General features: G+C 41.8%; 1 protein-coding gene across 1 annotated transcript in view; it reads left to right on the plus strand.

The window, feature by feature from the left end:
- Positions 1–24,030, plus strand: part of LOC141765925 (N-acetyl-beta-glucosaminyl-glycoprotein 4-beta-N-acetylgalactosaminyltransferase 1-like) — a 163,703-nt gene that overhangs the window by 89,895 nt on the left and 49,778 nt on the right. The window contains exons 4-6 of the mRNA XM_074632235.1: positions 10,629–10,724; positions 12,005–12,095; positions 13,766–13,866. Of these exons, the coding sequence (XP_074488336.1) occupies positions 10,629–10,724; positions 12,005–12,095; positions 13,766–13,866 (288 nt within the window). The remainder of the gene's footprint in view (positions 1–10,628; positions 10,725–12,004; positions 12,096–13,765; positions 13,867–24,030) is intronic.

Genomic DNA, 24,030 nt, shown 5'->3' on the forward strand with positions numbered 1-24,030 from the left:
AGAATGATGCCAAAAATATTCTGCCTACTGCAGGTTTAATCATCTCCTTTTGATGTTGCTTACTTTACGTGTGCTTGCTTCTTTGTTTACTTTTGTTTATTATATGACTTTTGTATTTCCTTATAATGGTTATTGAGATGATATTCCTTCTATAAGCCCTTGCGATTTTTTTATCTCACCTGCACAACTTCTTTTCTTTTGTTGTTGTATTTCTGCCGCTTTGTTTTATTGTGAAAACAAATACACCTCAAATCTTTAACCCCTTGCTTCCATCTTCCAGATGGATAAGGAGGATTATTATGTTGAGGTCCTTCAGTTGCTTTCCTATTGGTGTGACTCATCAGTAAAACCTGGCAAGGCCGCATCGAACTTTCATCAACCTTTGTGAAAACGCTTTCATTAATGGTGCTTCATCACTGGCGTGGTAATTGAGTGTTTTACGCTTTGTGAAATATAATTTAGCTGCAGATGTCTTGCTCCCTTTTTCTTTCACTTGTCCTTTTAAAAGCGGTCGATACTTGAGGTCAAATAGAGATCCACTCGTTTTCTGGCGCCATTATCGGGAAGAACAAAATGTACCTTGCGGTTATGATGATAAATTATTGTGCGAGGATGATAATATTTCATCCAGAACCATTAGCGGGTTATATTTAAAGGCACCTATGACCTGAAGATTACAAGTTGATTCAATTCATCCTAATTTTTCAGCTCACTTACTGATGTAGTTTACACAGCCGCTATAACAAAGGGAGCAGCAGACAGGGCAATTAATCGGCGGATTTGTGATAAGGAAAGCAAGCGGCTCTAGATATGTAACCCGTTCAGCAGAGTTTAATTAAAGGATTCAGCAAAAGGATCTGCAAAATATGATTTATTAGTCGTTCTATACCTGGGGTAGAGTTGAATTATCTCTGCTGAACACCACAGTGTGTAGTTTTAGGCAAACTGTAGAGAATCCAACAGTTCATACACAGCAGGAGAGGGATAATAGGAAATTACTGTTGCATGAGTTATTTTCAAGTAGATCTCTTTGACTTGTACTTTTTTCACCGCCTTGTACTCGACTTTCTTGCTGCTTCCACAAAGCATTAAGCATGTAATCTTCACAAGGCAGCATTAGAGAGGGTTCTGAACACAGCGCGTGTCTGCTAATGTTACAGTACTGTACTGTACCTCCTGAGTGAGCTGGTCTTGAGTTAGCCTGCCTTTGTTCCTTGTCTCAGCAACACAATTAATTCCTATTATACGCCTGTAGCACCCCTACCCGCAGTATAATGACCAAGTTGCTGCAACTAACTTTATCCTGAAACGATGGGGTGTTTGTGTTCAGTTTACTAAAGTAGCAACCACAAAGGTTTTCCTGCTTTGGGTGCAACAAATCAAAGATTTTGTCCAATTTAGCAGTGGATTTATTCAAGTGGACTTGAATAACTTTGACAGCTTTACTGAAAACAATACACAAAAATGGAATTGGCTTATGCAACAGGTCACAACACAGAGCTTCAATCCACTGAGGCAAAATACCTGTGGCTAACCCCTTTAACCAGTATCCTGAGCTCAAATACTCTAAACATTACAGTGGGCCAACTCACACAGTCACACACGCACATGAAAAAAAAGAAGAAAAAAAAAGGTGCAGGCCTGTGTTGCTCGGGTGCGGTGTGGCTGACATAATCCAGTCAAACATATCCTCAGCAGAGCAAAAGTACATTAAGACTAACTCACAATTCGGCATCAGTCCTAAAGAAAACATTTCCTGGTCCGAAAGACCTTCGCCCCAATCAACTGAGATTAAGCAAGACGTGTGCGTTATTGTTTACAGCTACAGATGTCTTCTGTTTATTTCTGTGGCTCAGAGGGTAGAGCAGGTCCTCCACCAATAGGAAGGTCGACAGTTCAATCCCCGGCTCCTCCGGTCGAAGCGTCCTTGAGCAAGACACTTAACCCCATAATTGCTCCCGAAGGCTGTGCTATCGCTGTGTGAATGAGTATTTAGATTAGATCCTGATAGTCAGGTGGCACTTTGCATGGCAGCCTCGGCCATCAGTGTATGAATGTGTGTGTGAATGGGTGAATGCTGATATGTAGTTTAAAGTGCGGAAGACTAGAAAAGCACTATATATGCAAGTCCATCCATTCACCAGGCTAATCTACCCAAGGGTTTCTCAGAATGTCTCTTGCTCTGTTTCTTCCTCTCTTCCCTTCTTCTCAGTCTCTGCGTCTCTCCTCCGTCATCCTTTTTTCTTTTTCCCGCCCCCTTCCTAACAAACAACCAAAATGCAGGTTGCTCTTTCAAAATGAAAAGGCGGAAACAGTCCTTTATGCAAATGAGCCCGTCCAGCGCGATGCGTCTGGCTCACGAAACCTGGACCAAGCTGTAAAACTAGGCGATCTAGTTCTAAAATGAAACGAACTAACTGAATTTAGCCACAAACTCACAGACACACGATCCAGCCATATACTCGGTTTCGACCAAGTCTTGTTTTTTATTAGTTTACCCACAGTTTGCTTTTGATATCGTTAAAAACTGTTTATTTTAACTACTTATTCAGCTATTTACATCCTACCTTGTTTATGAATAAATTATCTTAATCTCTGTTAGCCTTTTTTTCCTTCTTTATTAAACTAAATTACTTTTAGTTTAATGGGCTTACTGAATTATTTTCATCCAAGTAACTTATTTTAATCCCTTGCTTCTGCCCCGAGGCTACACACCAAACGCACTCACTTTGTTTTCACCACGACAAGCAAAGGCAATTAAATTGCTGGATATGACCAACATTGTCATTTTGGCTTTGTAAATGGTCACATGTGGAGGATATCTGTTCTCAATCATGTGCCCTAGAAACATCTGTTGCCTGAATATTGAGGGACCCTGCATCTAATTTGTGGACGATAATTTTGGCATCATTTAAAATGGTGCTACTTAGAAAATGAGAAGTCACATTGATGTGAAACAGCCACGCTAGGACTGCAGCCAAACAAGCTCTCTGAATCTGGACCACGTCGACTAATTGCACAAATTTAAATGGATTTCATGGCCTGAGCGCAACGAGACTCTTTATTATGAACATCCTGTTTGTTTGTTTTTCTGAGCTTCCTGTTTTATCATTTTGTATATGAAAATTGTTAAAACCACAGGATGCGTTTGCACTTAAAAGACATCTAATTCCATTGACCAAACAGAATTTCTTATTTATAGTTTGGGTTGGAAAAGCTAAGCAGCAACGGAGGGACATAAATTTTGCAACATGCACACCAACTACATTTTCCATTAGGTGTGACGACTAGCATCAAAGCTCACTTGTAGAAATCAACATGCCATTTCTTTGACTCATTTCCAGCCTACTCATAAAGCAACATGCCAGTTAGTTTCTGTGAATGTTCTGCACGTCCAGCATAAATCTATGAAATATTTCATACATCTCTACAAACTCTCTTATCTCAGACTTCTGCTACGTCAAACCTGTAAGCCAAGTCTGTCAGAAATCATGGAGCGCAGCAGCTCTTCCTCACTAGCTATCTGTCCTAATTACCAGCACTAACTTGTTTTCCTGGTGTACGGCCAAGATGGCAGAGGTCTGAGGGGCCACTGACCTGGCGCCGTCGGAGGCGTAGACTCAGGCTGGTGGAGGTAGAGTGGTGCCATATGCCAGCTGTCACAGACTGGCAGAGGTCACACGGGCATGCAGAAGCATTCAGACGCGCAAAAACTCTGTTGAGCACAAGCAAAGTGAAAGGATTGCTCACTTTATGTCTTCTAATGTATGCACCCTTAGAGAGACAGAGAGGAAATTCAGTATTTTTTCAAATGAAGTGCTGTGAGTCTATCCTGTGTTGGTACTAGCAGGTTGTTTTCAGCCACTAGTGGTGACTTTAATGACGATTCCCACCCGATGAACTCATCCAGTGGTGACTGTGGATTAGCGGTGACTCACGGCTGTAGAGTGGACATCCTCTGTCCGTCAAGGACGCCGGCATGTCAAGGACACTGACACTGGATAGAGATCAGAGAGAGAGAGAGAGAGAGAGAGAGAGAGAGCTGGCCCACTTTTTAAGAGTCAAGCAGTAGCCACTAGTCATGAAGGGATAAACAGTCATTTGCAGAAAAGCCGACATGGATCCAGAGAGTATTTGAGCATACGGAACAATTGTATCTAGTCAGGAGGAGCAGAAAGAAAGGGATGGTAAAAGGGATTAGCGACTTTGATATCAGGGGGACTTAAATGATTTCTTTACATGTGTACTGTTCCACATTAAAGCCACATCATCCCAGCTGTATTATAAATATGTGCAGTGATGTTAATCACATAATCAGAAGGTGTTAAAGAGGACCTATTATGTTTGTTTTTTCAGGTGCATACTTGTATTTTAGGTTTCTACTACAACATGTTTACATGCTTTAATGTTAAAAAAAAAAGCTTTATTTTTTTCATACCGGCTCTTTTGCAGCCCCCCCCCCCAAAAAAAAAGCCCAGTCTGCTCTGCTCTGATTGGTCAACCGAACTAAACTCTTTGGACTCCACTCCAGCTCCGCTCTAGCTTTATTTGAGGGTGTGCCAAACTAGCTGCTAGGCAGGTATTATGCAAATGTGTTACTAGGTGACATCACCACGTTACGGAAGAAAAGAAGGGACTTCATGCAAGGTTTTTCAGGCGGTTGTGTTTCTGTGGGGTAGAGTAACTCTCTTTGGCATGGACTTTGTAACTTTGCAGACCTTTTACATGCACAAAAAAACCTAAATAACACACTAAAGGAAAAGGAAAAAGCACACAAGCATAATAGGTCCTCTTTAAACCAAATACATACCAATTACAATACCAAATACAGTGGCATTGTGCACAGGAAGGATAGATGGAGAATGACTGACTCAAATGTGTGGTTTTCTGGCTCATGTAGTGTAAAAAATCAAAGCTGGAGATGTAGTATTGAAGATTTGGACAGCCTATTATTTACCACTCAAGAGGGAAGTGAGGGAGATACTGTGGCACAACACAGACACATGACTCAGGTGGGAGCAGTCGTCACAGCTGGCTCCTCACGGAAAAATACATGCAGCGACAAGACAAGTGGAAAAATTAGATCTTTTCTCTCGTCTCTGTCTCTCCCGTCATCCCACAATAACATGTGAGAGTGACTCGGCTGGGGGGGAGGACACAGGAGAAGATGATGTGTGATATTTGTCTCTTCTCACTGTTCCTCCAGTCTGTCTTTCTTTCTTCTATCTGTCTACGCAAAAAATGCTAAACAGTCAAATAGACAAACAGGACGTGATTTCTGTTACCGGGAGAATGATCGACCGCTCGTGGCCGGAGATGAGAAAAATTCTCCGTTGTCTTTGTCTCACATGCCTCAGTTTCGACGTATCAGCTGCAGCCACATCCATCCCCCCTCATGTTATATCCCTGGAATGACAGAAGACATGTAATTGTAGGACAGATGGCAGATTATACAAACCCTCATTACAGAAGTTGATGAGGCTGGAATCCAGATCATATGAACCTTGTCTTCTGTTTTTTTTTTTTTTGCTGCTCTCCTCTGTGTGAAATGAGTTCTCATTATCTCTCTCCATATCATCTCTTCTTTCAAACCTCTGTATCTTTGAAAACCCCCTTTTCCTCGCTGTACCTACCTACTTATCCCACTTTCTCTTCTCTCCTCGTTCCTAAATTACTAATGGACTGAGAAAGATGAGATAGGCTGGGAGAAAGTCTCTAAATGCTCTCCATGAATTCAGATGGAGAGATATGTTCAAACAATCACATTCCTGTCATGGCCACAGAGGGACACATGTAGCATGTATCGTTTGATCATTCATTCAACGCTTACATTTCAGCGTAGCGGCTCAGTAAAACCGCGGTATAGTATGTGTAATAATGCATCAACAGTGGGCTTTAATGCCGTCTCTCCTATATGCCCTGGGGGAGCGAGCTGAGCGGTATCGTATATATACCCCAGTGTGCCTTTGCCAGGAACATCATGTCTCACTTTTCCTATCCAACGGGGATTTACAGTGTCAGTTGGTGCGATTGCTCGTCAGTGGGTGCGCCGAGCGGCCATTTGTCAGTGCCTCGCTGCCAGCAGGAAGGCAGAAGGCTGCACCAGATTTTTGAGAAAGGGAGACAGCCTCCCGGATGAGAGAGAGGGAGAGAGAGAGAGTCTGATTTGTGCTCCTGTTGATGGTGCGACCAGATGGGTGAGAGAGAGGAGATATTACAGAGCAGCCGAGACGGAGATATGCTAAGACAAGCTCACAGAGATGTGTTTATGTGGAGGAAATGTGTGGTCTGAGGAGAATAAGCAAGACGGTAACTGTTTAGAGCGGCCTCTTAAACTCTATACTGTACTCTCTTTTATTTTAAACCTCTTTATCAATCAGTTGTTGTTTCAGCTTCTTTCCCGTGCACCTCTCATTTCCCCTATTCTGTCTTCCGTTTCTTTCCTCACTCCTCATATTTGACAGAAGGCATCCGTTGCTTCCTTCCATCTCCCTCCCCACTTATTTAATGGCAGCCTGAGCCGCAGGTGCTCTGTTGCTTTGAAACCGTGGTAGCTGAAGACTATATGTAGGGCAGTTATTGGGACTACCTCTGGAGTCTGATGAGAGTAAGGAAGAGGTGGATGAAGATAAAGATGACAGGGTAGGACAAAATGATTCTGACTGGAGAGACAACAGACAAAAAGATAAATGTGCAGGAGGTAGAATGTACAGTCTTCTTTTCTGAGCTAAAACATAACAATGTTTTGACCTGAGACTTCTTCAGCTCAAGATGCCTGTGCACAGGTTAAATGCTTACATTATATACAGTGCACTGCACTTTATATACATTAAAGATGTAGTTCAAATCTCTAATACAGTAAAAGAGTAAAACATGTTTTTATGCCTCACCACCAGCGACAGCCGCGGCCGGAGGCATTATGTTTTCAGGTTGTCCGTCCGTTCGTCCGGTCCATTCTTGTGAAGAAACTCCTGGAGGGAATTTCTTCCAATTTGGCACAAATGTCCACTTGGACTCAAGGATGAGCTGATTACATTTTGGTGGTCAAAGGTCACTGTGACCTCACATTACACGTTTTCGGCCATATCTCAGTAATTCCTATGCTAATTATGACAATTTCACACAAATGTATCATAGGATGAAATGATGACGGGATGACATTTTGGACAGACTTACCTGTAAACTGCAACTTGACGGGTTGGCGGAGGCATACAATCACGAGGCGGTAATTCTATTTTTTTTGGTAGCCTAGCTAGCGTGGTGTTTACTTGGTCTTATCTAATGAAATGCAAGTGAAACAGTCTATGTTAAGGTGTATTCTTAAATAGCAAACACTGTAAACTGCACTTGCTCAGCGTTTTTCAGTCTGAGCATGACAAAATGCTCTGCAGTGTCTCTCATTCACTCATTCAAACACAAACATATTGTACACACACACACACACATCAGTAGTGGCAGTGCTACGATACAATGCTGGTGTCTTACTCAAGGACACAAGGTGAGCTGCAGGATTCTTTCAATAACATCTTATTTTTTATGTATTGGTGATTATGAGTGCACATTATATACAGTCATTTTATGTTACGTTATTGTACATATTTTCTACATTGTACATACTGTACTATCTGCAACTGCATTCTGAACTCTTCTTCTTGAGTGACTGCAGACTCTTGGAAGCAGTGGTGTTTAGTAATTCATCCACTATATACAGTATAAGACACAAAGACACATGGTTGTGCCGCAGTCAAATGAAAAATAGAGATGTTTGTATCGATCAGCTGAAATAACCACAGAAAATTCAATTCATATTCAATATCAGATATCTGCTAAGTATCCTAATACCTGTAATGGCTGCATGTTGATGATAATTTAGCAGTAACACAGAGCGATACTTACAGTACATACAGTATATTGAAAAATGAGGGGAATTTGGCAGTATAGAGCCTCGAGGTCTCAGCAATTAGCCTGACAAATAGCCACTTTGTGCCCATGACTGCTGCCTCAGCTTGCCACATAACTACTTATTGTGCTGGTGGTGAATGTGTTAGAGTGGGTGCAAGTACATGAAACAACGCTTTCTGAACTTTCCAGTTTGTGGATTAGATGACTAGTCCATGGTGGCAGGACAACACAGAAGTCTGTCTCCGGTTTTGGATTAAGGAACAGAGGACAACAAGTGAGAGTGAAGGAAGAAAGTAAGAAAGGCAGCAGCAGCAGTCAGCCTGTCTCTTCTCCAGCCAATTACTGAATGGGAATGTGAGCTGACACGGTTGTAAAAAAAAAGCTGTCGTTTGAGAAGACACAAGCTGCTGCAGCACAATCAAGCATGTCTCTACACGACACACACAACCAAGTAAAACCCCCTCCGTAAAAAGTCACCATCTCTATACACTCTGTTAATGCGAGCGTCACTTTATCCCGCGCTCCAAAAGGAGGAATCAGGAGGAGACCAAAAAAAATGAAATGGAGAGAGACAGCGCAGGGAACTGACAGCCGACAGCTGAGCTCAGGGAAACCAAAGACACGGAGAGAGTAGAGAGAAATCTACAGCATTTGGCAGCACGCAGACAGAGATGGAGGGATGCAGAGGCAGAAATAGAGAGGTCAGAGGGAAGGGGAGACAACATTAGGGATAGTGGGCACTGAAGGCTTTAAGAGAGAGACAGAAGCAGCACTCACAGAGATGACATAACTGGAGTGAGGGAAAGTTTAGCAGTCATGGAAGCAAAGGGATAACAGGGTGAGTTTAAGGATGGAGAAACATTCCTGTTGAGGCCGGAGCACAGACAGAGCTCTCGCAACGCTGTCACCCAGAAAATAGAACCAATTATACACAAGCAGCCCGCAGCAGAAAGACGACTTTACAGCCTGTAGCCTCTCCGGGGCTACACAGGGATATGTGTGTGTGAATAATTAGAGCCTTTTTAAGCTACCCTCTTATTATTTGACAAGAGTAGGTGTGAGGAGGGGGGCAGGCCCAAAAAGGTTTGCTTTTAAAACCCACAGGAAATCTATTAAAAGCTTTACATAAGGCATATTTACACAGGGACTAGTCCCGTCTGCTAAATCTCTCTAACCTTGCTATGATCCCCCCCTCTCTGCCACTCCCTTTTTAAACATCAGACACTCTCGTTCATCTTTCTGACTCCCCGCTTCCCTCTGATTTGATTGTGTCGACCCAGCAAATCCCTGTCTCTTTCTCTTTCTGTTTTTCATTAGCATCAGTCTTTCTGCAGGAGAAAAAATAAATAAAAAATCTAACAACTAAAATCAGGAGTCCCACTGCTTTGGACTGACATGTTTGCTCAACAAAAACATATCATGGTTAATGCATGAGCCAGTAATTGCTGCGCTGCTGTCAGTGTGCAGGGCACTCGGTTGACCGTAGTGAGGCGGGAGATAAATGTAAAGGACCACTTTGAGTCAGACCATCTGTTTGAACGCCTGTGTGTGATACTGAACGAGCACGACACCTTCCATCAACGTCTCTCTCCTTTAAATGCACACATGTAGAGGTGTTTACCCTGGAAGGCTTTCCTGTTTTTACCCCTGTAATCCCTCTGATAAAAGCACAACAGGATTTGCGGCTATGTGTGTGTGTTTTTTTTGTCACGAGGGTCACTTTCCCTCTCCTGATTGATTGGTTTGACAGCTCGCACTTGTTGACTACACGACTAGCAGTTAAAGGCTACCTTCATCCGACCAGCTGTTGCTTTGATCCAACCAGGAAACCCCGCTGCATGGTATCGTACTCATTTGGCGAAGAGTCAGCTTACGTCTCAAGTTCTGTGTGATGTTCTAAATATCTGTGGTGGTATTATAGTGGCGGCCTGCTGGGACTGCTGTCACGCATTAAAGGAAGGCATATGTGGGTACAGTATGTGGTACAGTTGGTTGATCATCCAGTACGAAATTTTCGCGTTTTCAGTTCATTAAATCACTGAGACAACCCCCTTAGGCTTGTTGTGCATGTGTGCAAATGCATGCATCTGCACATGTATCCTCCCCATCCCTCCGTAGAGTATATTTTTCTTTTTTTTACATTGTATGTGTTCCAAAACACTCCACTTCCAAAGCGGCGTGACACGCGAGTCATCGGAGAGTCATCTCTTCTCATATATGAGCAGACCCGTGTGTGTGTGTGTGTGAGGAAACTATACCCCCAAGGCAGACCGGTTTCACCATCTGTCCTTGCTGTGTCCTGTGATTTCCCTGTGTAATTCAGACAAATGTCAGACTACGGGCAGGGGATGAGCTCTGACAAACTGCTCCAGACATTCTCAGTTCACACTCTCCCCCTCCTGATACTCCTGACAAGCTCTCTGTCACCTTCCCTTATTCAGGACAGTGAGAACATTGCAAACTTCACGCTGTATTCACATGTTTTCACCAAGAATTCATTTTCCCTCACGCGGTGGAGAGGCATTCAGAAATAATATACTTTTCAGGGCAAAAAAAATATATCTACTGAAACCAGCGCAAATGGATTTTTTGCTTTCAGAATGAGACCTCCAGTAGCTGATGTACTGAAGCATAACCTGCCTATTTGATAGCAAATGTGATGCTGTTGTTGCTGCCTGCGTGGACTAACCTGTTTCCTTTTTATGTGTGTGGTTGTGTGTTGGCAGTATAAGGGTCAGGCCAACCTGCATGTGTTTGAGGACTGGTGTGGCTCCTCTATAGCCCAACTCAGAAAGAACCTGCACTTCCCTCACTACCCTCATGTAAGTATAACAGATTGACCCTCTGTCTGTTACTATTCTGTATTGTTTTTATGGGCTAAATGTATTAACGCTAAAGGCTAGGGCTGTCAAAGTTAAAGTGATAATAACACGTTAACGCAAATTTGTTTTAACACCACAAATTTCTTTAATGCATTAACGCAGCTTGCAATTTGTAGGTTATTTAGGTTGTACCAGGCTCAGTTTTAAAGCTAGAGTGAAGATAATGGCATCATATGAAACTATAACACCTAAAGAATCCATTGGCACCAACCATGTCATACTCTCTTGTTGTGAAGGAGGCTAAATAACGCTCCGAGGAAAAACTGGCATGGCTATTTTCAAAGGGGTCCCTCGACCTCTGACCTCAAGATATGTGAATGAAAATAGGTTCTATGGGTACCCACGAGTCTCCCCTTTACAGACATGCCCACTTTATGATAATCACATGCAGTTTAGGACAAGTCATAGTCAAGTCAGCACACTGACACACTGACAGCTGTTGTTGCCTGTTGGGCTGCAGTTTGCCATGTTATGATTTGAGCATATTTTCTATGCTAAATGCAGTACCTGTGAGGGTTTCTGGACAATATTTGTCATTGTTTTGTGTTGTTAAATGATTTCCAATAATAGATATATACATACATTTCCATAAAGCAAGCATATTTGTCCACTCACATGTTGATAAGAGTATTCAATTCGTGGCAAATCCCCCTTTAAGGTACATTTTGAACAGATAAAAAATGTGCAATTAATTTGCGATTAATCACAATGAACTATGGACAATCATGCAATTAATCGAGATTAAATATTTGAATCGACTGACAGCCCTATTAAAGGCACATTAAATTGACTGTTGGCGAAGCCTCTGGCCCCTTAGTTACTGTTGCTACACCGGTCAGGCTCTTTGTTATCACACAGCACATGTGCAGTTCATAATGATAACGGTGGCAGATTTGCCACTGAAATTTGTAGTAACCTTTGAAAAAAAAAGGTCCATATCTTCAAACCGATATAGAGAGAAGCAGGTTTTTCATTTCCAGCTGGTGACCATCGATTTTGTGGCTGAAATGTCACAGTCGCTAGCAGATCTTATCAACTGCTGCGAGCTACCTAATTAAGCTAAAGTTAGCTCCATGAGTCAGTTGAAAATGCCACGAGCTCGGGTTGAGAGAACGGTCAGTTAGTGGATAAAACATTTAAAAAAAAAGCTTATTCATTAATTTATTAATGCAACAACTGCTTCATCAATAATCTGAATGTATTGCTATTTCTCTTTGCAGGCCAGAACCACGCTGAAGAAGCTGGCCGTTGCTCCGAAGTGGAAGAACTACGGCCTGAGAATATTTGGCTTCCTTCACCCTTACAGAGATGGTAACTAGCTCATCTTATTAGCGTGTCCCTCCTCTGAGGCTGAGGGCCTTGGAGCATGTGTCCTTTACAAGAGTAGACAATTTCCACAGCCCTCTTAATCCAAGCTCTTGAGAGCCACTAACATAGTGAATATTCTCATTTTTCTCACTGCAGGACCCCTCGTAGTCCTAACCTAGAGCCCAGTTGCTATGGGAACTGAAAAAGCCTCGACACCTAAGTGCCCTTACACAAATTGCAGAATATGAAGTTATTAATTAAATTACTGTTCATTTCGGTCTCTTATGTAGCTTTTGCTGGTGTTATAGCTCTCTCCAGCTGACGGCTCAAAGGTCACACTATCTTCAGGATCCTGACAAGCACCCTAACAAGTACTCTTCACCTCACACTGCCAGACGTAACCTTTTACACACTATTGTAGATTTCATTGTTAAATAACCTGAGTTACTTGGAGGGTTTTCAAGGTTACAGACGATAAAAACTGCTCAATGTAACAGTCATGACAGGCACCCTATCCATAGGCCGTTAGTGTGTCCTTGAAAATGCAGCCGCTCTTTAATCAATCTGATTTAGTCAGACATATTTAATATGTGAATTATACTTAGATTCCACCAAGTGCCATTTGCGTTTAGTATGTAGTTTAAAACGTGTCTCTTTGGAAAATTCCTACACACTGTAATAGAATATTGACTTATTGACTTGTACTATATACAAATATATCTACTCTATACTGCACAATACTGTTTGCCAGTCTCAACCCGTTGTGTCATCTCAGTCTTTAGAAGGATGACAAACAACTGCACAGTCACCCAGACATGCACTCTTATTTTTCACAACATAAAAGGAAAGTGTCTCAGGCATCAGCTGAGGGGAAAGTAGCTCTATGTAGCTCCTACTATTAATAGTTTTGCCAGACAAACACTTGTTTATAATCCACTTTTATACTTAAAGATAAAGTGTGTAGGATTGCAACCAACTGAGTAACACTCCGCTCACTCCTCCCTTTCCAAGACTGAGGTAACGTGAGCCGCCGATTGCAAAACCGTGGTAACACTGTTCGCCTCACTCAGAGGCCATCCTTACCGTAATAACACTACTTTAGGAGCAACGGAAGTCAGCTGGCGGCACCACGGTTTACACTCTACAGCTCACGTTAACGCAGTTTTTAGAAGCATGTCAGAGAACCACGGTGGCCTTCAGGGTAACGTAAAAACGTGAAAGGCTCATTATGATATGAAGGACTCATTCTAAGCTAACGAAAACACAACAATACTTAGTTTCAGGTGAAAACATAGTTATGAATATTATATTGTTTCTGCTAATAGATCCCCCAAAATGTTACACATTGTTCCTTTAAAGATGATGATAATAATCTTAATTAACTAACGTTGGCTGCTCATTTTCTTTCCGTGCTCCTTCCTGTTTAGATCTGTTCACAAATCACATTTCCATTCGCATACTGATTGAAAATTCAGCGGCTGTAAAACTTTTGATATCACTGTGGCCAGATGTGTCATCTCTGACCACGGAAGTCTGGGCATCAACTTTTAAGTGCATTTTTACACCTAAGAATCTTATTTTATGGGGCCATGCCCTATCTGATTATACTTATCTGGGATCATACATATCTACTTCCACCAACGTACACTTTGATCATGTTTTTCCCCCTCCAGGTGATTTCCAGTTCTCGGTATCGTCTGATGATAACTCTGAGTTCTGGCTGAGTCCTGACGAGAGCCCACTCAACGCCAGACTGCTGGTCTATGTAGGACAGGTAAGCGCTGAGCTGTGCTGCATTGTTGCATAACATCTGAACCACAGAAAGAGCCACTCCGCTAAAACTCAACAAGGTCCCGGCAATTTTATGCTTTGTGATTCTCAGCAAAAACTATTTCCAAGTACAATCCCTGGCTTTAACTAATATTGCTCAGCAACACGCTTATACTGCAGATAGAAACTGAATCACCTGGGGCCTAAATAGTTTCAAACTCCTCAATGTCATGACTTAAATAGCTAAAAACACTTTGTATAATATATACCCCTGGGAAAGCACTTCCACGGCATAATATGTGCAGGGAAGCCAAACCCTCATCATTAGACTACATAGTGACTTTATTATCTGATATGATATCCAGGCTGAGGGTGACTCACAGCTCTAAATGGCATCTAATGGATTCCCTTCCTTTCATGCACAATCATGCACACGACGACAGATTGGAAATGAGAAATTATTCTATAGTTATTAATGGGAGAGTAAGGGTCAAAAGCTATTAGACTAATATTGCTATGATCCGCCATCACATGCGGAGACAGTTGCCCTCAGTAAGAACAGTGGGTCCCGACCAGTCAACAACATATGCCTTTTATTCTGCCAGTGCTCAAGACACTGAGCGATTTGACCTTGTTCGTCTTTAGTAATCACCTGCTCACCTCATGTCACCATCCTAACTCTCAGGCTATCACTCACCTCCAACACGCAGCTCAGAATAGGTGAGACTTAAATCCTCCTGTAGAACATCCTATGAAAAATGGTTTTCTTTTCCATCTATCCTTGAAGCACCCTCTGCCCGCAATCCAATAGAAGTCAACCTGTGCTGCTCCTGCCTTCACTAATAAAGTTTGATCGGCGAAACCTTCGTAAATTTTTTAGGAAGCGAAGGATGCATGAGGTTGAACAGTGTTTGAACTATACACCATGTGAGTGCTCTGGGCAAATATGTGTTAAGAGCAAAGGTCCAGCTATGGAGCTATCTGTATTCCAACAGGATGTGAGATGTCACCAGATTTCACCGGGGACGAGATTAATTAGCCGGCCGCGAATATTGATGTGACATTTAGCGGTGGAGAAATATCATCGAGGTAATGGCAGGGGAGCAGTGCTATGGCCAGAGATCACTCATTCTGCCACCGGCTGACAGACAGGCCTCGCTGCCTCCACCGTCTTTAGAGACACATTGTGTTTCACTGATAGAAATCCAACTCGCCGCTCCGTTCCTCGTTATGTCACCCATCTGTCTGCATGAGTCTAGGGGAAAAAATGACAAGTAACAAGTTGTTTTTTGGGGGGGATTAGGACCTGGAATATTATTGACATTTTTGCACAACTTTTATAAGTTACTGTTTCATATACGCTATATACTGAGGTCTGAGGTCCTTACACATCACAGATTATATGCCCAAAGCAGGTAATGCAGTGCTCTGCTAATCTGAAAAGAAGGTTTACTGCCAAGCCTGCTTTTAAGACCTTTAGCTCTGAAGTGGTCTAAAACTTTTCCTCCCACTTTTTTAATGCTACTTAAATTCCTCATAGTTGTTGATACAAATTAGAAAATTACAGTTAATCATGTCTGTTCAAAATTAATAGATTAAATATATAATAATTAAAGGCCACCTTTTATGTGGGTGTCCAAACAGCATTGATGGTAAATGTAATGGATTGAAGCAATAAACTCCTCAGTGCGTGCTATATTGGCCCAGAAAGCTGAGTTTGCAGGCGCAGAATCTGTTGCACTTCTTGCATACAGCGCCGTCATTTGGCATGACAGTGACGTAGTTTGACGCAGGGAGGGACTACAGGCTGTTTCAGCCTTGGATTTCTAGTCTCCGCCTCGGGTAGCCAGGGGGCGCTGTGCTCAAGATGCCGCTCAGAAACAGAACTTCCTAAACCTGTTGTGATTTCCATTTGTGTAAATAGTTTTAAAAAAAACAGAACTTCATTCTCTTCGCTCGTATTGCAAACTAGCTACATTTCTAAAAGCAAAAACGGCATCCTAAATTATGAGTGCGGAGGATGTTGTGGACGAGGATATATTTAACAGTGTTTTGGCTGACTCGGCTAGTCAGCCATATTTATTCGAGCCAGCGTATACCGTCAAAGAAATGCAGCAGAGAGCGGCAAAGGCTGCGGCTGCATTAGCCATGCAAGAGGAAACATATGGCCGGCGGGGACCCCGGGCGTCAGAAGCATACAAGGGCGCAATGCATCCTGGTGCATGTAGGCACTGCCGGCATGGCTCCGTGAGCAGGTGAACTCTATACTTTTCCTGCCAATAAAGCAGCACTGAGGAGTTTATTGCTTCAACTGACTACATTTACCATCAAAACTGATTGGACATCAAGATAAAAAAAAGTGATGAATTTCACCTTTAAGTGAACATGTTACAATATACCCATCTGTTTTATGGAGTATTATAAGACACACAAACTGGCACATTTTCTGTGGTCTGTCTTTACATAAGACAGAAAAAAATATATATTGAAAAGAGTCATTGCTTTGTTGGTCTCACTTGTTCAAAATATACAGCATGTCTGTCTTTTTTAAACACATACAGTACTTTTATATATATGTAAATATAATAAAGCCCAATAAAGAACATCTGAGACAATGACTTGAACCTAGCATGGACTAGGATGTGAGAGGGATCTCATTTAATTGAGTGAGCTTCCTGCAGAGTGTGTGTGTTTTATTTAATGGCTAGTGAAAAGTCCAATGGTTTGGGAAAATATCCTTAAAAGTTTCATGAGGTGTTTTGTGCTTTGGCAGCTGCTGGAGTTATTCCAAGAAGTTAAGGAGGAGGTATCTAAATTTTATAAGCACCGAGTCAAATTTGACCCCCTAGCATAATGAAACCTCGTTGGCAGAAACACATGCAGTTTTAAATCATCAGAGTGTATGTCCGTGTCAGTGTCTGAAGGTTTGTATAGTTTCTTATCTTTGCTCATACTAATGGCTTTACTGCTTTTCCTGCTCTTTTCCTGACCTGACTGACTGCTCTTAAAATACACATTTTAAAGGATTGTTACTTTATATTTCAGTGGTCACATGAATGTCGTCCTTGATAGTGAACTGGCTATATATGGAATGTGCTGCCATGAGACATTTAGCTGTGTTAGGATGAGAAGCAGCGAGCTGAAGCGTGTCCGTGGCGTTTCCGTGGAGACCCCAGTCAGCGTTTCGTGGCTATCTTTGGAATGATGTACCGGATGCGATTGATAATTCCTGATTCACCGCAGGGCATCTTAATTAAAAGGTGACGTCATCTACGGAGGTCCATTTCTGTTTTTCTCACACACACACAAAAACTAGTTCTCTGTAGAGGTCCTTTAATCCTGGTTCTCATGCAGTTAATTTCAAACAGACCCAGAAAGACAAAATTGACCTTGTGTTATGGTTGGTTCCTCTGTTCGGCCCCTTTCACATACCAGCTCGCTGTGGTCAGTGCATTGGAGGGGAGAGAAGTGGGGTTTCTAATAAGAAAACTCTCCTAAGACCTGCTGGGACATTATCTGTGCGCATATGAATGTGAGCAAGGATCATCCATTGTCCCGCCATGCCATTAATCATATTTTTTTGCCCGCGGCTAATCTATAACGAGATTTTCCTTCAATCAGAATGTCCGACAGCTCCCGCAGAGCTTCCCACTGAACCAGACCGGGGCTCGTGTGATATCGAGAGAGCCGTAAAGCATGTGTATATATGTGTGTGTGTTCATGCACCGGTGTAGTGCTCATATCTGTGTGTTTGTGCAGACACGTGCCAGCACTGATGTATGTCATATGTGATATGATACTTGTTTTGTCTGGTTCAAAAAGCAGACGCGAAAAAAGACAATCACACAGACAGGGACACACAGGAAAATGGGTCGGGGAAGTGTAATCGATATTAGACACGACAGCAACAGTAGCTGCTCATTCTCAGACAAACAAGACTGTCACTAATAGAGTGCTGCAGGAGTCCTAAAACCCGGAAATGAGTTAGCATTTTAGCACTTCCGGTCCCCTCGTCTGGAAGTCAATGTTTTTTTTTTTTTTATGAGTTTTTAGTTAGATGCTGAAATAAAGTCTGTGATTAACACAAGCTGTATAAATTGATAAAAAACGTTTTGTTCTACAACGCAAAATACGTAAACAAATATCCCACTCGTGAATTTTGAAGCCGTTTTGTGTCTTAACAAAGGCGGTTGCTAACAAGTGGCTAAGTGAGACCACTAAATGTCATCACGCTGACTCGTAACCGCTGTTACAGCCTCGTGTATCCTCATGCTTATGCAACCGTGGTGTAGTTCGTTTATAGCCTAACATTAGCTTTTTACTTCTGGCGATTGCATTTACAGTTCAAAAATCATAAAAGTGGTTTTCATTTGTGGAGATTATCTTGCTGAACTAAACGTGTAAGTATCATAAACGTTTGTTTGCCACAGAGCTTATTTTCTACAATAATCTAAAAACCAATGAAAAAATGTCATTGGCTTTTTATCGAGGGAACCCAGGGTGATGCTGACTTCCTGGTTGACCAACAAAAATACGTCATCCCTGGAGCACTCTATAACAGGCACTATAAACATCTTGAACAGCAGTTGAACGTCTCTAGAGCCGTTGCTTGGTTTGTCCAGTCTGAGCTACTGTAGAAACATGGTGGAGCAACATGGCAGACTCCCTGAAGAGGACCGACTCCCTATGTAGATATGAAGGGCTCATTCTCATTCAACGAAAACATGATTCTTAGTTTCAGGTGATTATACACTAATGAAAACATAGTTATGAATATTATATTCCATTTTTGCAAACAGATCCTCCAAATGTATTGTTTCTTTAAGAGTTTTGCTCCAAAGTGATGCAACATCTGAAAACAAAACACCCACTTTCCCACATTGACAGCTCGGGTCATCATAGTGGATGGATGAAAAAGGTCAGTTTTCTATTGGACTTTTTAACCAAAGACAAAATAAATTATAAAAAATAAATGATGGCTGAATTCCATTTAGCTGCATCACTTTCAGGGTCCTGCTATTGTGCATGTTGGCTCACTGTCACTCTGTCATGTCTTACTGGGACAGTTGAATAGAACGAAGCCATCGTTAATGTTATTAGTAACGCTTGTGCTTTACCGGCTATGACAAATCAAAATGCCTGCCGCATGTCTGGTGTTTTTCAAATACTTTATTGCCAGGTAACAACATCTGTCTAAAGATAATAAATAGCACATTTTGGATTGAGAACCATGACAAGCGTATAATGGGCTTCATTCTTTGTTGAAGTTCCAAGTTGAAATTTCCGAACTCCATGCATCTAGTAATCCATTTAAAAAGATAAAAAACAAACTGGTAGAGAATGGATGCCCCCCCGAGATAAAAATTTGAAACCTGCTTGAGATAGGCAATCCATCACAGCCAGCAGCACGTCATGCCTGTTTTTATTCTCGTTGCAGTTACGTTAGTGTTTGCACTGCGTTTGATTCAAACTGCTCTAACAGCTGTATAACCAGCCATTGATAATGTAACTTTGACAACAATAAAAACAGACATGAGGATAATTGTGATGGATTACCAGACTGGAGCCGGTTTGAAGTATCTGCAGAGTGATGTTATGCCAGACTAAAATGAATGAAAATCAGTGACTGCCTCGAAGGAGTGAAAAACGCCGTTGAAAACCTAAACTTCATTCCAACGGACTCGTCTCATGAACACTGTAAACATGATGCCACTTGAAAGCACCGAGTATTTCTGCTTAATGAGACGAGTGCACCCAGAGGTCACAATCAAACCAAAAACTGTTGTGCGTCTGTTGTGCTTTTATTTTCACATTGAGCTGATTGCAATTAGACCAGTGACTCTCTGTTGTCTGACTCTGTACCGAGGTCAAAGTGATGCAGTCAGTATATTTTTTAATATCTTTGAGTGAACTCACATTCGTCCCATTCTTGTGATATCAGGAACGCCTTGAGTGAATTCCTTCAAATCTGGCACAAACATCCACTTGGACTCGAAGATGAACTGATTAGATTTTGGTGGTCGAAAGTCACTGTGACCTCACAAAACATGTTTTTGGCCATAACTCAAGAATGCATAAGCTAATTTTGACAATTTCACACAAATGTCTAACATTGTGTGACATTTTGGACAGACATGGATGTAAACTGCACCTTGCCTTGATGGCAGAGACATACAACCACGAGGCGGTAATTCTAGTTCTTTTCTTACTCTTTTCTTCGTAGTAATCTATTCAGTTATTCGTGTTTGGGGCTTGAACTTGTGCCTGGATGGGAATGAGTGCAGTCAAGTGTGAATGATTTATCAACTAAATCATAGAGTAGCGGGGTCAATAGTCTTATTCACAGCAGACATGACGGACGTGAGTTGTCATAGCAGAAACAACACAGGTGGAATTAATGACATTAATGAAGACAGTGAGCAAGAATGCACAATAATAATAGTGCCCTAAAACTAAATGGCATGCAGCCATAAGTAATGCTATTAGTTACACCTGTGCTTTTCCTGCCATGAACTGTTCTGACATGTCAAAATGTCTGTCGTTCATGTTTGCAAACAGACTGATTAGTAATAAGCAGGGGATTGTGATTGTATAGTATATTGAATAGTTTTAGTCCTTAAAAGAGTGGAAGTTGCTAAACCCTCATTAATGTTATTTATTTATATATTTTTTGCGTTGTCATAAAAATGTTATATATCATATATTGTTATATATAGGCCTGCTTGTGCAGCTTTCTCGGGAACTGCTCATCCAAATAACTGCACACTCGACACTTTGCTTCCTTGGGTCCTGAGCAATTCACCCACCAAGCGTGAAGTCGATCGGATGAACGGTTGTCGAGAAAAATACTAAGAAATATGTCCCGTAGATCTCCGGTCTCTCTTTCTGTATCCGCTCTTGAATGTGAGGGACAGAGAACGAGCTATTACCAGCATGCAGGTGTAACAGTTAATAGGGGTCCCCTCTGCATACACTACACAGTGTGTACATAACGCACTAATAAATATGTCCCGTAGATCTCAAGAGCTCGCACTTGACACTGCACTTCCTTGGGTCCTCAGCAATACACCCGCCAAGTGTAAAATCGATCGTATGAACGGTCGGAGACAGGACAGTCAGACATATATAGAGAGAGACAGAGACTGCTTTCATTTCAGTCTCTTGGGCTTTCTGTCTAGCTTCCAACGTGTAAAAATGGGCCATTATTTTAGTATTTTTCACTATATTATTTAAAGTTTAACTGTAGAATTACTGTCCTTTCATTTGATTAAGTAAGTTGAATAGACCTTTCTCACTGAGGACAGTTTTACTTGCTGTAGCAACAAAAACACAGGTGTACCTAAAAGTATAAATAATGGTTTTTAGGGAGCCAACATGCACAATGCCAGGGTCAACGCGCGGACACAGCTAAATGGAGTGTAGCCATTATTCTGACAAGAAGAATGCTGCTATTCTTCTCTCAAACATTTCTCCAAATGTCAGGTTTCCTGTTTTTCTGTTTTCTACCAACATGAATGACTGTATGAAAGCAACCAGAAACTGTATGCAGGCCTCGCCCCTCACACAAAACTTTGCAAGTCCAAGTTCAAATGAAAAACACACACCGAAGGCGAGACAGAATAAGAGAAAGAAAACACTCTGAAGTTATCGCACAGGTCAGCTGTTTCTCTACAGTATAACTTCTCTCTTCTCGTATGGAAAGAGGAGTAATGTCTCCATAGCTCCATTACACACTCATATTTCTCATATTTCTTGACCCTGTGCTGTGTTTCATTCTTCAGTGTTTCAGGGCCAGTGGCCATCTGAAATTAGTTTTCTCCAGGTACCAGCATATGTGGGTGAGGTTCACACAGAGACACAGAGTGTGTGTGTTTGCGTCTGTGTGTGAGAGAGAGGGAGAGGTTACGTTAGAGCGAGCTTGGTGTATGTCTGCTGGGTTGTTTGTCTGCTTTAAGTTTGAGAAATTTGGTCCCCAAGTTCCCTGCCTTATTTCTCTGAGGAGACTTCTGATGTAGAAACAAAATAAGACAATATGTCAGTGAGGGGGCGGGTTTTTAAGATGCGATATGAAGAAGTTGCCCCTTGTGCCTCCCTGGCTGCTTGCCTTCTGATTTACCTACCGCCTACTCTGGTGAGGACTTGGTGCTCTCAATAAGCAATGACTCATCGTTCAGTGGGAAATCATGTCCGTGTGCATACGTGTGTGTGTGTGTGTGTTTCTCATGTCTATACCTCATGTGCACGCGTACCTTGGAGAACATCTGCCACTTTCATAAGCTGAGGCGCTGCACGTACTTCGTCCTCGTAACAATGACTTTGATCCTGCCATTGCTCACGTAAAGCTGATTAACCATCTGACAAAGAAGAACAGAGGAAAACCAACCTTTAATTTTGGAAGGAGATTTGCCCCTTGACACTAATGCTTTTCTCCTTTGTGTGAAGCTACATATTTGAAAACCCTCAATTTATACCTTTTCTCAAAAGAATAAAGAGCATCTAAAACCCTGTGGAAGGAGATTGTTTGAATTACTGACAGATTCAAGTGATACATACGTACAAGAAATGTTCATGAGCTACTGTGTGAATTCAGAACTTGTAAAACATAATATGCAGTATATTTGTGCTGGGAAAAGGTGTTGCATGAATCACAAACATTTGCAAAGAATGTTCCACCTGTATTGTGCAACGATATTGTTCTGTATGTAACATTATGAATGAGGAAGTCTGGCTTTAGAGGTGGAAAGGTGTTATAAATATCTTGCTTCAGGCACCATGTAAGATGAAAGTGCTTTTACTCATCTCAATAGGACATTTACCTTCATGTTAACTCGTCTGCTTGCTGCCGCTGAAGTTGAATTTCTCCTCTGAATTTTCATTTTCTTTGGAAACAAATGAAATGACCATGTTTTTCTGCCTGACACATTTTTTTCACTTATGTCAAAATACATAATATAAAGATTTACCACATTTACAGTCAGCACCAGATAACATGTCTTGCCGAGATGAATATTTTTGCCCGGCTGCCTCTGCTGTGTGATTACTCTCTTTTTCATCTGAACAACTGTTCCTTCCAGAGAAAACAATTCAGTCGCAGGGAGAATATAAACATGCAAGTACAGTAACTACAGAGACATTTTCAATGGTATTGTCTCGCAAGTTTCCCATTTATATTCAGTGCAAAGTTTTAAGTCGCGGCTTCTTTTTTTTCTGTGCTTTGAAAGATTTTAAAGTTCTGCTGAGGTCCCTACTCCATTCAGCTCTGATTTGTCAAAGTTATTTAACTTTCACTGAAGGTTGGCTGCTTCTCTTTAGATAGCAGTCACACAGAGTTTATTTTAATGATGATTCTTTTGAAGGAGACTAGCTCAAATGAGATTCTACTGCACTACCTTCTGCGGTCGTGAGCTGAACAAACGATAATGAAAAATGAAAGCAGTCGAAGAGTTAAATGAGTGTCAGCTTTCATTTATTTATGTCGCAAAACAAAGTGTCACAGTACATGCTCAAAATGACTAGTATAGTGAAGCACAAGTATTTATCTTCCAAACAAGCGGAGGGCAATACAGAAGAAAGCAGTGGGAGTGTTGTGACTGATGCAGATCATTTTTAAGTGCGGCATTAACAGGTCGCAGTGTTGGTGGATTGATAGGCAGATGTAATTGTTTTGCTGAGCTGACTGGTGTCCAAGAGCCAAACGTTGCAGTGCTCACAAGCCAGCAGCATCAGAACTGAGCCACATTATTCTTTGTCTTTCGACCAACATACAAACATACCAGCCAACACTCATGACATGGAGGAGAGGGACTGACAAGTGCAGTGGGTAGCTAGGCCAACAAACACAAGTTTGTGTGCTGGTGTACCAGAAGAGCACTGAACCCATGTTGTTTGGAAGTCACGCTGTGACTGATATTCCAGACAGTCAGTGAGTGGAGCATTTAGGTCTCTTTATGGACAAATATGCGCCGACCTTCACATCAGACACTCCCTTGGCATTAAAATGTGTTTTGGGTGATTGGATTGCAATCGGATAGTGCTTGACCACATGAAAGTACGAGTGTAAATGCACACAAAACGCATTGAGGACGGATTGTGATCCGATCAGCCAAAGCCCCTCCAGAGGCGGTCAGGGATGCACTTGAACACAAGTAAGAAAGTAAATGCAATTGTG

This window comes from Sebastes fasciatus, chromosome 4 (genome assembly GCF_043250625.1).
Source record: "Sebastes fasciatus isolate fSebFas1 chromosome 4, fSebFas1.pri, whole genome shotgun sequence".
Classification (NCBI taxonomy): Eukaryota; Metazoa; Chordata; class Actinopteri; order Perciformes; family Sebastidae; genus Sebastes; species Sebastes fasciatus.